Source organism: Narcine bancroftii, chromosome 4 (assembly GCF_036971445.1).
Source record: "Narcine bancroftii isolate sNarBan1 chromosome 4, sNarBan1.hap1, whole genome shotgun sequence".
Classification (NCBI taxonomy): domain Eukaryota; kingdom Metazoa; phylum Chordata; class Chondrichthyes; order Torpediniformes; family Narcinidae; genus Narcine; species Narcine bancroftii.
The window spans coordinates 72,213,217-72,226,802 of record NC_091472.1 but is presented as its reverse complement, the minus strand read 5'-3'; the positions used below and the strand labels follow the sequence as shown (position 1 = coordinate 72,226,802).

The window sequence follows — 13,586 nt, the reverse complement described above, 5'->3', positions numbered from 1 at the left end:
ATTGAGAGAGGGGAATAGAATCCTTCCAGCGGACAGAGAGTGAGGAAGTGAAGTCATCGTAGGTGCGGGAGTTGGTGAGTTTGTAAATATACGTTGGTGGAAAAGGACGGAGAGATCCAGGAAGGGGAGAGTGTTGTCAGATATGGACCAGTCAAGTTTGAGATCAGGGTGGACCTGGTGCCATTTCGTCTGGTTCCTTCCTCGACCCAAAAACGTTTACTGATTCTCATTCAACACATGTTAACTGACCTGCTGAGGTCTTACAGCGTTTTTGTTTTTAAAATTCCTTCTGAATATATCTGTCATTTCATTTCTCAGATTAAAAGGTTTCCCTCTTGTCATCCCAAAAGCTCATGATTCACCATTTGTCCAATTGCAGCGCCTCTGGCCGAGTACTGATCATGCCAAAGCCTGAGCACCAAGTGATTGTACCAGAAGCAAAAGACCATCATTTTGCCATACACGGGCATTTTCGGACAGGTGCCACTGCATGAAACACGGCTGATTCTCCGCTAGCCCCAGGGAGCAGGACCGGTCTCTTTCCACCGACAGATCAGCTAACTCAGCACTAGGACTGAAATTGGTTGGATTCAAAATAAAGTGGTGGGGGGGGGGGGGGGAGGGTTGTGGACTTTTAGGCTAAAACTAATACGTACAAGTTTGCCGGTTCTAATGCGTTGAACGATGCGAGGATATCGTGTCCAAATGAGAAAGTTAAATGTTTTTAATGAGGGGACACGTTCGATCTCGCAACCCCGACCTCAGGTTCCTCCCCTTTTGAGCACGGACGTCTCTTTAATGGGATGAGAGAAGGGACCGACCCCACCAGCGCTCGCTCTTGGACCCGACCGGCAACCTCCTCCGTCCCGGGGACGGCCAGGGCAGAACCGCTACCGATTCCCACGGAAGAGCAGTGGCGTCCCCTTCACCGCCAAAACCCCCTGAGTCGAGTCAAAGAGAGCAACCCAATTCCACAGCACTGGCGACGAGAATTAAAAGGAGACGCTTTGGGAAGCGTCCGTCAGCTCAGTTTAAAGGCCACTCATCCACGCCGAGGCTTGGTGCCAGGGCCACGAGAGTGGCGCTTCCCTGCAGTCATGGAAGCGGCTCGAAGTGACTTTACCTTTAATCCAGTCCACCACTTGCTTCGGCGTCCACCTTGTGACGGGTTCCATTGAAAGAGTCGGGCAGGGCCAGAGGGAAACAACAGGCAGGTTCGGGCGCTCGAGCAGCACAAAGGCGGCGGCCAACTCTCGGAACGGAACGCGCCCGTGCGGAGCCTGCCGGCGGCCTCGCGCTCACATGGTGCTCGCGCACTCCTCGAGCCCGCCTTCACCTGCGTGTCAGGCCAGCCCTCCCTCGCAGGGCGGCACATCAGGTGACAGTCGCCCTGAGTGACTTCCGTCGGAACTCCTCTGGGCTAGTGCACCCAGAGTGCTTTGCGGATTTGTTGTGATCACCCGCCATGTCCGCCGGTCTCATGAAGTCCGCAGGAAGGGAATACATTTCTTCGCTGAACTTTCCCAAAGAGCTTCAACAAATATCGGCGAAAGAAAGATAAATCAGGCCTCTTCGCGCTGACGATACAGCCGGAAAGGCTGTTCCGTTAGGCTTGTTTGTTTTGCGCTTTAAAGGCGTGCAAATAATATTGAGCAACGTTCATAATAACCGCCCTGATGCTATTTCCAGCCCAAAAACGAAACGTGATAGTCGAGACCTTTCAGTGATGGCAGATATATAATTTCGGTGATCTAGAATGTTCTTATTTGGAGTGCCACCTGGCCCGTTGAGTATCTCCAACCTTACCTTGGTTTCAGGTTTTGACTTTCCCGCATTATGCTTTTGTGAGGCAACGTGTTCCTGATGCAAAACTCCGAATGTTCCTTGCATACAGAAGATTGTCTGAAAACACATTACCAGTGGTTCAAAATTAAGAGGTCAGGGACCGAATTGATGATGGATCCTCGTTCCTCCATGTGGTATAAAACAAAATAAGTTGCATTTATGGAGGGGGGGGGGGAGATTGTGTATGTGATCAACAACAAACAAGAAGAGAGCCTTTATGTTGTAATGCGAGCTAACCATTTGGAATGTGCATCCATCATTACAAGATATATCTGCATAAAAGGGCCAGCAAAGACCAATTGAAGCCTCGACCAGAGGCAATCTGGCCACTCCCATGGGTGCAAAAGAGCTGCTGATTGATCTGACATTGCGTGCATTCTTTACCTTGTTCTCCATATCCTGATCCATTCTTGGCCACCAGATATAGGATTTTGCAAGGCTTTTAATTTGAGACTCCCCTGGATGAGTCTCATGAACTTCCAGCACAATCTTTGAATGGCTAGGGGGAGGCACAATGACCCTTGTTTCCAGAAAATATCTTAGGCATTCTTGAAAGTCAGCAGCATTGTATGATGTCATTATTAATGCTGCATACCAATCTATCATGGAGCATATCATCCAATGCTGCCTCAAAATCATAATGTTCCGATAGCTGCCGAAGCACGGCCACAAAATTGGCTACAGACTGACCTGGCTTCCTGAAAATGCTGTGAAACTTAAACCATTGGACTATCACAAATGTTTTTGGATTGTGGTGGTTCTCCATGAGCTTGAGAAGTTCGTCAAATGGAATTTCCCCTGGTTTCTGCAATGAGGCTAAGTTCCTTATCAACTGTTAAGTCTCTACACACACTCAGGAGAATAGAGCGCTTTTTAGCCTCCTCATTAATTCCATTAGCAAATTATTAAATTGTTGCTGAGACATTATAAGTTTTAGGAGTACACAAGTTAATGACACCATTTTATATTTGGGGCATGTTGGATTTTAAGTGGAGAGCAGTGTTGTAATGTGAGCTGTTTTGAAAGTGAGGCTGGTTCTGGAGTAAGGGAGGGGTTTTACTTCTTGTCTTCTTTTACTTCTGGTGTGCCTTGTATATAGCTTTGAGACCATGCCTGGGTTCCAGAGGAAACAAACAAGTCTCTCTCAGAGCTTGAAGTTGATGAGTGGTCCATTTTCAAAGTAGAAGTTATCGCACATTGGTTCACCAATCTCCGATACAATTGAGATATTTTGCCTATCAACACCATTTTTTTCCACTAATTCACTTTTTAAAAATGTTACACAGTACTGTAATAAAATTCCCATTGAACCCAACAAGTTTAAAGGGAATAAAAACACAAAGCAGGGGAAACTCAGCAGGTCAAACTGTGTACTTTATGTCGCAAAGATAAAGATACTTGACCAACATTTTGGGCTTGAACCCTTCATCAAAGTACCCTGTAGACAGATGCCCAAACAAATGGTGGGGGGGGGGGTGGGGGGGTGGGAGGAGGGTTTAAAGGGAGTGCAAGAAACATCACAAAATTAGCCAGATGATGAACCATCAAAATTTCCAAATAATCACAAGATGGATTATCAGTTTCACTACTGCTCATCAGTAAATTGGGCAATATTTGCAATAGTTTTATAATAATTTTGGATAAATTTAAAGACAATTCATATCTGTAGTAGAGTTCAACACAGGACTATATCATATGAGGAAAAGATAGATTGACCAATATGGATTTTCGGTTCAGCTTCCAAATGCAGTACCAATTTACCAGTGTTGCATTAAGTTCCAATCTCTGCAGCATTTAATATTTCTACCTTGACATGTCATAAAGATTAGCTGCAGAAAGCTACTGTTTAATTTCTCCTTGTGCAGATTTACTTAACTTTATCTATGCCAAGTAGGAGGAAATCAAACATGACTCCCATTCCTAATCGTCTTCCTATGATTTCCCTTAGATAATATGATTCCTCAGTGAGAGAGCACTGATAGTTTATTTCCTGTTTATTTGTAAAAGCAAACCAGTCTATTTTTTTTTACAGTGACTTTAGCTACATTCATGATCTAAAGAGTAAGTGAAGATATAAACTGATTAATTATAGATCAGAGTTAAACAGGAAAGTGCAGACACTGATTGTAGAATAATACACAAATGTGCTGGAAAAACTCAGCAGGTCATGCAATTTACAAATGGAGATACAATTTATTATGAAATAAGACAGAAATATACACAAAATTGCCTTTTGTCACACATGTATTGGGTTGGGGGTGATTAATACAGACTCTGTATGTTATGAGTGTTGAAAAGGTTGTTTGAATTTTTATGAGTCTATGAAAATCAAAAGTAAAATTTTTTTTTTAAAAGATTCACCATTAGCATTGCCCGACACCCCTTACAGTTAGAGAAAGAGAAGCAAAAGAGAATTCCTTCAGGGTCACTAAGTGTTCATGGATTCTTTCCAGCACTCCCAAATCCTCTGCAGCCGCGCAAGACTCCAGTCAGTTCAGACCATCGGCAACGTGAGCTCAGATCCAAACCTCCAACATGGTGAAGCCTTCGGTGTCCAGGGCCCTTTAGGAGCTTTTCTTCCCCTCAGCACCCTCACAAATCCCAGTTCAGATAACTGATTTACATGAGACTGCAGCAGACTCCAGCAGACTGCAGCCTGGTGTGAGTTCTTTGACCTCAAGTTGCTAGTAGGCCATGGCTGTGTGGGTTCCTCACCTGCAAGTTACCAACAGCTCGCTGCTTGTGTGTGTCCTTCATCTGTAGAGCCCCTTGCTGATGTCTATAGGAAGCAAAGCAAAACCAATGTTTTGGACCTGAGCCTTTCATTAAGGTGTGAGGAAAAGTAGGTAGGTACCTGAATAAAATTAATTATAACTCAAGTAGTTTAATTTCAGTGCTGGGGAAAATATTGCGATGAATTCTGAAGGGCAATGTATATCATCATTCAGAAAGATAATTAATCAGAAAAAGTCATCATGGATTTATTTGGGAAAGTTTGTGCCTGAGTAATGTGATTGGGTTCTTTTGAGGATGAAGTTATGAAATTTACACTTGAGACAGGTAAACTATAGTGTATCAACTGCAGCTGGTATCTTTGGCTCCATCTCCATGTCTCAAGTATGTATCGTTAATCAACTCAGCTATCTTACAGCCTTCAGTTATCTTTCTACTTGTTTATAATCCTTGAAGAGGGTTCAAAGTTTACTTTTCATTACGTTTTCCCATCACTCTTTTACATCTAGTAAGATGTCCACATGGTTTGGGATATTCATAATATTCAAGTCATCCGATCAATCTAAAATTTTGCAGTGACAACAAAGAGGGTGCAAACTTTGAAATAATGTTTGAGTAGCTAGTGATTTCCTTTCAAGTCTCTAATTTAATATATTTAAACTGGGAGGATTAAAATTATTACTATGTAGCAGTAGCTATATGGAGTGGAAAGAATAAGACCAATACTCAGTAGATCGTCTGCTTTATTGAACTTCCCGCGCTGCGCCTTATAAGGCCGTCAGCAAGTCCTACCCCCACGTCGGAAATGACGCAATATCGTAATCCTGTGTACATGCTCATTCTGCCCAACTGGCAGAAAAGACGCTCCTTGCAGCACCATCTTGAAGCGGCTTCTCCGATGCTGCGACTATAAGATGCGGAGCTGGTTCGCCTACCGTCATGGTTGTGCAGTGTCACACAACCGCCCCCCCAAAAAAAACCGGCAGTAGCGTGTTATGTCCCAGAGTCCGGATCTGGCTGTATTTTCGGAGGTCTGCCCAATGCTTGGCTTCAGGCGGTTGGCCATGACTAGCACCTGCCTGCCCCCAATAACGAATGTGGAAGTCTTACCAGTTCTGTGAATGCATAGAGTCTTTGGGTGTGGGGGGGGGGGGGGGGTTGGGGGGGTTGGGGGGGTTGGGGGGGGGGGGGTTGGGGGGGGGGGGTTTGGGGGTTGGGGGGGGGTTGGGGGGGGGGGGTGGGGGGGTGGGGGGGTTGGGGGGGGTTGGGAGAGCCCCACGCAGGACAGGTTGGGAGAGCCCCACGCAGGACAGGTTGGGAGAGCCCCACGCAGGACAGGTTGGGAGAGCCCCACGCAGGACAGGTTGGGAGAGCCCCACGCAGGACAGGTTGGGAGAGCCCCACGCAGGACAGGTTGGGAGAGCCCCACGCAGGACAGGTTGGGAGAGCCCCACGCAGGACAGGTTGGGAGAGCCCCACGCAGGACAGGTTGGGAGAGCCCCACGCAGGACAGGTTGGGAGAGCCCCACGCAGGACAGGTTGGGAGAGCCCCACGCAGGACAGGTTGGGAGAGCCCCACGCAGGACAGGTTGGGAGAGCCCCACGCAGGACAGGTTGGGAGAGCCCCACGCAGGACAGGTTGGGAGAGCCCCACGCAGGACAGGTTGGGAGAGCCCCACGCAGGACAGGTTGGGAGAGCCCCACGCAGGACAGGTTGGGAGAGCCCCACGCAGGACAGGTTGGGAGAGCCCCACGCAGGACAGGTTGGGAGCCATGGAAGATGCTTGGAGCGCGGCGATGGGGGGGGGGGGGGGGCAGAGCAAGAGTGTCTTAACTTTTCTCTTCTGTGCGCCGCTCACCCTGCGGAATCTGTCTTTGGTGGCAGGGAGGAATTCGCCTGGCAGGGTCAGGGGTGCACCATACATCAACTCAGCCGAGGAGGCCTGCAGGTCCTCCTTGGATGCAGTACGGATCCCAAGGAGCACTCGGGGAAGCTCATCCACCCAGTTGGATCTGGTGAGGCGGGCCATGGAGGCCAACTTAAGGTGGCGGTGAAAACATTCAATGAGGCTGTTGGACTGAAGGTGGTAGGCAGTGGGGTGGTGGAGTTTCATGCTGAGGAGGGATGTGAGTTGTGTCCACAAGGTTGAGGTGTCCATTGTGATGTGGCTTGGTGTGCCAAAGTGGGACACCCAATATGCAAGGAATGCCCTGGCACAAAATCAGCTGAAGTGCCTTTTAAGGGAATGGTCTCTGGCCATCTTGTGGACCGGTCCACCACAGTGAGCAAGAACTTGGCTTCACGGGAGATGAGGAGTGGGCCGACAATGTCCGCCTGGATGTCTCCAAACCTGCCGGGTGGTTCAGATTGTTGGATGGGGGCCTTTGCAGGTCTGTGCACTTTGGATGCTTGGCATAGCATGCAAGTATGGGCCCATTGCGTTACCTGGTTCCATAACCCGTGCCAGACAAACCATGTATAGCGTGCAAGTATGGGCCCATTGCGTTACCTGCTTCCATAACCCATGCCAGACAAACCATGCTGCAACCATGCGTGTCGTAGTTTTGATGGAAGGGTGGGCAAAGTCGTGAATGGCGTGGAAAACTCTGCACCTCCATGACTCAGTAATGACTGGGCATGGTGAGCTGGTGAAAATGTCACACAGCAGGATGTTGCCCCTGTCTGACAGGAGGATGTCCTTTAATCGAAAGCTTGTGATGCCTGTGTGGAAAGCCTGGGTCTCCTTCTGTGCCTGCGCTAGCTCTGAGTAGTGCAAACCCGGGGACAAAGTCTGGATAGTGGGCCTGGGGAGATGTATGCCAAGTGGCACTGTTGGCATGCCAACCAGGAATCCGAGTCCTTGGAGAATGTGTAGGTGAGGGATTTGTGATCCGTGAACCCTGTGAAAGGCCTGCCCTCAATAAAATACTGGAAATGTCTGATGGCGAGGTAGAGGGCTAGGAGTTCACAGACAAACACAATATTTTAATTCCGGGGGGTGCAAATGGCGGCTGAAAAATGCCAGTGGTTGCCATCATCCGTTGACGGACTGCTTGAGGATGCCACTTATTGCTGTGGCTGATGCGTCAACTGTTAGGGTGGTGGGGATGTCCATCTTGGGGTGCACCAGAAGGGTGGTGTAGGCAAGGGCTTCCTTTGTTGCATAGAAAGCTGTGTACTACAAGCTAGGTCTTTTTGTTTGGCAGACATCATGGTGAACAGGGGTGCACGATGTGTGCAGTGGCTGGTATGAAACGGTTGTAAAAATTCACCATGGTAATGAACTCTTGTAGGCCTTTGAAGGTATAGGGCCTGGCGAACTGTTGTATTGCCGCAACATTTTTTGGCAATGGCGTGGTGTCATCTTTGGTTATTCAATAGCCCCGGAATTGGATTTTTTCCATGCCAAACTGGCATTTTGCCAAGTTGACCAGGAGGCCGAAGTCTGCCAGGCGGGAGTAGAGCTGGTGAACTCCTGGTGGTTCCAGGTATATGAACACGAAGTCCATGTCCCTGCCCACCAAATCCATAAGGTGTTGGAATGTTTGAGCTGCATTTTTGAGGCTGAACAGCATGAGCAGGAATTCAAACAGGCTGAAAGGGGTGATGATGGCCATCTTCCCGATGTCATCTGGGTAGACAGGTATTTGGTGGTAGCCACGCACCAAATCAACCTTGGAGAATACGGTTGCACAATGCAAGTTAGCTATGAAGTCCTGCATGTGCGGGACCAGGTAACGGTTGGGCCTGGTTGCATCATTCAGGCGCCAGTAGCCTCTGCAGGATTGCCATCCGCCTGTAGTCTTAGGCACCATGTGTAACAGGAGGACCACGGGCTGTCTGACCTTCAGTCTATTCCCAGTTCTTCCATCCATTTGAATTCCTCCTTGGCGAGCTGAAGTTCGTCTGGAGGTAGCCGCCTGGCCTTGGCATGGAGAGGCGGTCCTTGCATCAGAATGTGGTGCTGCACCCCGTGCCTTGGCATGACAGATGTGAACTAGGACGTGAGGATAGAGGGAAACTTTCTCAAGATGCAGCTGTACCTATCGGTAGGGATGGTAACTGTGGCTACATTGTGGCTCCTGGTGCTTCTGCCTGTGAGCTGTACTATCTGGAAAGTCTTGAGCGTGAATCAGGTCAACGTGCAGGCTGTGGGCTCAGGAAATCTTGGCCAAGGAGTTCTTTATCCACCATGGTGAGTATGAAGTTTGACCAAAAGGTCTTGCTGGTATGCAGCGCGTGCCATAGGTCCTAATGGTGGTGTTATTGGCTGCTTGAAGAATTGGTCCACATGGACGTGTGCAGATCTCCAGCGGCGTGGGTGGAATGACACTGAACTCTGCTTTTGTGTCGACTAGGAACCGTCTGCTTGTGGTTTTGTCCATGATGTGCAGAAGGCTATTGGGTTGGTGAGCCGCTGTAGCCATTAGCAGTGCATTGGTGGCATTAACACCACCGTGCCTCTAGCACCTCTGTAGGCTTGCAGGGGTGTGGCGGCTCCCTGGCTATGTGTGGATTGGCCTGCTGCTGTGTGTGGGGACTCATCAGCTGGTGCATAGCAGATTCATTTTCACGTTTTGTGTGCCATAAAATGTCTGCTCTTGCCGCGACCCTGTGGGGGGGGGGGGGGGTCACTGAAATCTGCGTCTGCGAGCAATAGCTGGATATCATCTGGCATCTGCTCTAGGAACGCTTCCTCAAACATGAGGCAAGGCTTGTGACCCTCTGCCAGCGTGAAGATTTCATCCATCAGTGTGGATGGTGTGCAATCTTCCAGGCCATCCAGGTGCATGAGCCTGGCCGCACTCTGGCATCTGGAGAGGCCGTAGATGCTGAAGAGCAGTGCCTTCAACACGGTACATTTACCCTCCGGTGTCTTTTGGACGAGGTCATCCACTCTGGCTGTGGTTTCCTGATCCACAGAGCTGACAACATGGTATCACTTGGTGGAGCCAGAAGTAATTTGCTTTATCTGACACTGTGCTTCAGCTTGCCCAAATCAAGTACATGGGCGAAGTGTACAGAAAGTTGGAAGTTTCAGGATGATTGCACTGACTGCTGCAGCGTTCATTCTGTTGAGTCCAGAATCATCTGGACCCATCGGGGTCACCAAATGTAGCAGTAGCTATATGGAATGAAAAGAATGAGGCCAGTACAGCACTCCAGTTGTTTTATTTAACTTCCCGCGCTGCACCTCATAAGGCTGTTCGCAAGTCCCGCCCCCACATCGGAAGTGCTGTCATGCCGCAATCCTGTGTGCATGTGCGCTCTGCCTGACCAGCGGAAAAGAAGCCCATGGCAGCACCATCTTGATGTGGCTGCTCCGCTGCCATGACCGTATCACCCGGAGCCGGTTCGCCTGCCTTCAAGATTGTGCGCCGCCACACTATTTCTTTTGAAAGTTGTGTGTTATTCATGTGCTTTTTCAGCCACATGAAATCTAAGGGTGAATTAAGCATTTAAAACAGTGCAGCTATCATCAGGGGACATTGATGCCAGTTACAATTTTGGAACAATGGATTGGATAATAGCTTCATGTATATTTAAGCACAATGAAATCATGTATTTCTTTGCCTTTGGGAATAAAGCTTTCATTAGTTTTTGTCCAATCTCAATGACTCTGAGAGGGTGTGGGAAACAAGTTTCTTGACAACAGTTTCTACATATAGATTTGTAATCTGTAAACAAGATAAAAAGTCACATTGAATGGTACAACTGAACAAAACTAGAACTTTAGTAATATTCCCAAAATATTTAACAATAACTGTGGTTAATAACTACTGGAAGCTCAATCAATTTTACCCCTCACTTTTTAAATTGGTATAAAAGCAGCTGTTAATGCTCTATCAGCAAATTTGTTTGTTAAGGAAAAATGATAATTATTGTGTTTAAAAAAAAAAATGACTGCAGACTTAACCTGTTTAATTCCACAACTGCTCTTAAGCATATTTTAAATTATGTCATTATCTATAGGCACAGTGCTGGAATATGAGAAGTCAGGCAGCTTCCTCCTGGTTCTGGCTCAATTCTGATTTCAGAGTGCTGATCTCAATTCTGGCAAATTTGGGTTGATGGAAAATGATTTAAGTTAGAATTTGTCACTGCTTTGTGCTATTTTAATGGTCTTAATTTAAATCCTGCTGACAACTTCCAATCCTCTTAGCCCAACAAGTAAAATTAAAAAAAACATACTGGAAAATTTCTGGTCTCAAATTTCTTCACTCCTTTCTTCAACTACTAGTGAAGGTCATGTGGAGTTTAAGGGTTCCCTCAAAGTTATAGATGGATCTCAATGCTCACTTTAGGATCTGATGTGCATATATTTTTGGTGGGTTTTCTTGCAGGCTAAAATTGGCATTAGCCTGTTCTCAGCAGCTTCAGGGCAGAGGAAGTGTGCTCATACACCTGTTTTTTTTTAAAACAAATAGATGGGGTTAATACCATCTCATCGGCTCTTTTTTTGAAATGAAAGGCTCTTTTGGAATTGTCAAGCTATATTTATTGCTGGAGCTACTGCTGGAAAATTACCAAAAAAGCACTGGGGCAACCAGACTTGAAGTTAGACACTACTCTTCAGAACAGTGAATCTTTTCACCAGATATTTATCTTAGAGTTGTATATTATCTGCTAACATGCTTGGAAGAATGCAACTCAATGTTTTCCTGGTATTAGCAATGATTAGGGAATAATCCAGAATGGAGATTTATATCAGATAGACTGCAAATGACATAAGGTTAAACTGCACCAATACTATTGCTTAGTGGTGCTCTTGTCCCCTGATAGATGGACGGACATGGCACTATGCTACGCAGCTGGAAACAAGAATAGTAGTGGTACTCTTGTCCAAAAGTGTTGTATAAATAGGCAGTCAGTTCAAAGTCTTATTCATATTGCAAACTAAGCTCGAATGAATTATATGTGTGGACAAATTATTGGAGTTATTCCAGTCCTGCTGGGTGTTCCTCAACTGGGAATTGTGACACTGCTCTCTTTGTATTTGTGTTATATTTCTTTTTGCCCACAGGCACAGACATATACTCTGGGTGTCAGCTTTGTAAATGCTTAAAATTATTTTACTTTAAAAAGCAGCAAGAATTCATTTTTTCCAATAATGTAGCCCTCAGACTAGGAGACCAGGAAGATCCATATTAGTTACCCAAACAGTTTACTTGACAAATCTTACCTGAGGGAACACAGCAACTCCAAAATTTGGTTTCTACAAATGAAGGAATGGAAAATTATTTTAATGGGCTAACACCTATCAACAGACAATCTGTTTTTACTGTTAATTTTTAGACTGCTGGCCTAATCCTGATTGAACTGGATTTTACAAATTGAATAAATAACAATGGTTTAGAAAACAGTAAGAATGGGCTCCCTGCATACTGTGGAATTTTGATTCAATAACGTGACCTTTTTTTCCCCCAGAAAATGACCATCACTGGCAGTTGCAAGGATATGATAACAGGATCATCTCCACTATTGAGGTCACAATATGACCATGGAGATATTGATGTACTGATGTGTGGAAGAAGTGGTCCTCCTGGTTTCATAACCATTGTCTTCCCTCTGAAGCTGCTCTTACATGGCTGTGGAATTTGGATTCCACAAAGTAATATTCCATTGCTCACAGGTTCCCTGTCTGGAAGCCAACCTGGCAGGTAGGCTTGTCACTGTTTCATATATGTAGGCATTGTGAAAGCTATAAATTTCGTGGAGGGAGCAGGGGGTTCTTGCCACATCCCTTACAATCTGGCTGATACCAGCGTATTGCAATAGGGGCAGGTTGGTAGAGGGCCTGAGCCTTGCAAGTGGCTCTGAGAGTGTACAAACACAAGGATCACCCGGAGCTTAACCTTTGAGGAATGTAGTTGCCATAGGTTGAATATTTTCCCAATGTTATAGAGATTAGTTCTTCTTCAGCAGAGAGTTTTTTGGAGATGAGATGTTGAGACAATGATGAAACATTGATGACTGTCAGCATTGAGAATTTTTCTGCTGTAGATCCACTGATTAATAAATGAGCCATCAAAGATCAAACTAAAATTGAGACAAATTGGAGTGGGCAGCTGAATTTGAGGAGTGTGTTTTATAGACCTTGCCCATTGATAGAGTCCAATCATTTAGTTGGTTAATAAGTTGAAAAAAAGCCAGAAAAGTGGCTGGTGCTGTTCTCTGAATTTTCTTGGCATTGTTGTGTAGTGAAGTTTATGTCTGCCTGACTTCTGGATGGACAGAATCCATAGTGAGGGAGCAGCTCATGTGTAAGTGAGTGGTAGAATTTGGGGACAGTTAATAGAAATGTAGGTTACAGGTAAAATCAGTAGAGGGATGGGGCCGTTCTGTGAGGATGGACTGAAATAAGTAAATATGGAAAAATTGAAATTTAGTGAAATCAGGCCATTGTGCAATGTTAGCAGCTTGTAATTTGACAGCACATTGTTATGAAAGTTCAAAAGCACGAACACAAATACGAAATGTTAACTCCATCTGTCTTTCCACAAATTCTGCCTAACCTGTTGTATTTCAGATTTATTGTATCAATAATGTTTTTTAGTTTACTATAAATACAAGACTGAAATGAAGAAGTCCAATTGGGAGATAAGGAGAAATTTAAGTCAGGCAGTGATTAGAATATAGTATTGTGCACAAGGTTGAATCAAATGGCTTTCGAGAAGAAACTAAGTGATTATCTTCGAGAAAAAGGGATAAAAAGATACAGTGTAAAGTGTGATGAAGGTAAGGATGGGAGGAGACACCCAACATATAAACAATAAAGAATAGTTAGGCTCAGTGGGCAATGTTCTATGTAATTTGATTGGACTTTTATGTACTCTAATCTCTATTCAATATCCTTTAATTTTCTCTGCACCATTCCTTAGATTTAAGTGTAAAAATGAACTAATTTTAAGAAAAATATTAATTGCTTCAAAATGCAGTTGAGTGAATGAAAAGGTGACTATTCATTTTGACTGAGGGCCCCATGGAAAAATTTGTTCATGTAACT

At 45.7% G+C, this 13,586-nt stretch overlaps 1 protein-coding gene and 1 long non-coding RNA gene across 6 annotated transcripts in view; one reads left to right on the top strand and one right to left on the bottom strand.

Moving 5' to 3' along the window:
• The window catches only part of cnksr3 (cnksr family member 3), a 94,652-nt gene extending 93,245 nt beyond the window's left edge, over positions 1-1,407 (bottom strand). Inside the window, exon 1 of one of the 2 annotated variants that reach the window (XM_069931600.1) lies at positions 1,124-1,407. In XM_069931600.1, the coding sequence (XP_069787701.1) occupies positions 1,124-1,375 (252 nt within the window). In that variant the 5' untranslated portion in view covers positions 1,376-1,407. The remainder of the gene's footprint in view (positions 1-1,123) is intronic. The other variant, XM_069931601.1, reaches the window with a different exon arrangement.
• Positions 1,408-5,414: 4,007 nt separating this feature from the next.
• The window catches only part of LOC138760675 (uncharacterized), a 254,735-nt gene continuing 246,563 nt past the window's right edge, over positions 5,415-13,586 (top strand). For 3 of the 4 annotated variants that reach the window (XR_011355797.1, XR_011355799.1, XR_011355796.1), the window contains exons 1-2: positions 5,415-5,690; positions 12,008-12,240. This is a non-coding gene — a long non-coding RNA (uncharacterized lncRNA). Of the gene's footprint in view, positions 5,691-6,463; positions 6,624-12,007; positions 12,241-13,586 lie in introns of all 4 variants that reach the window. The other variant, XR_011355798.1, reaches the window with a different exon arrangement.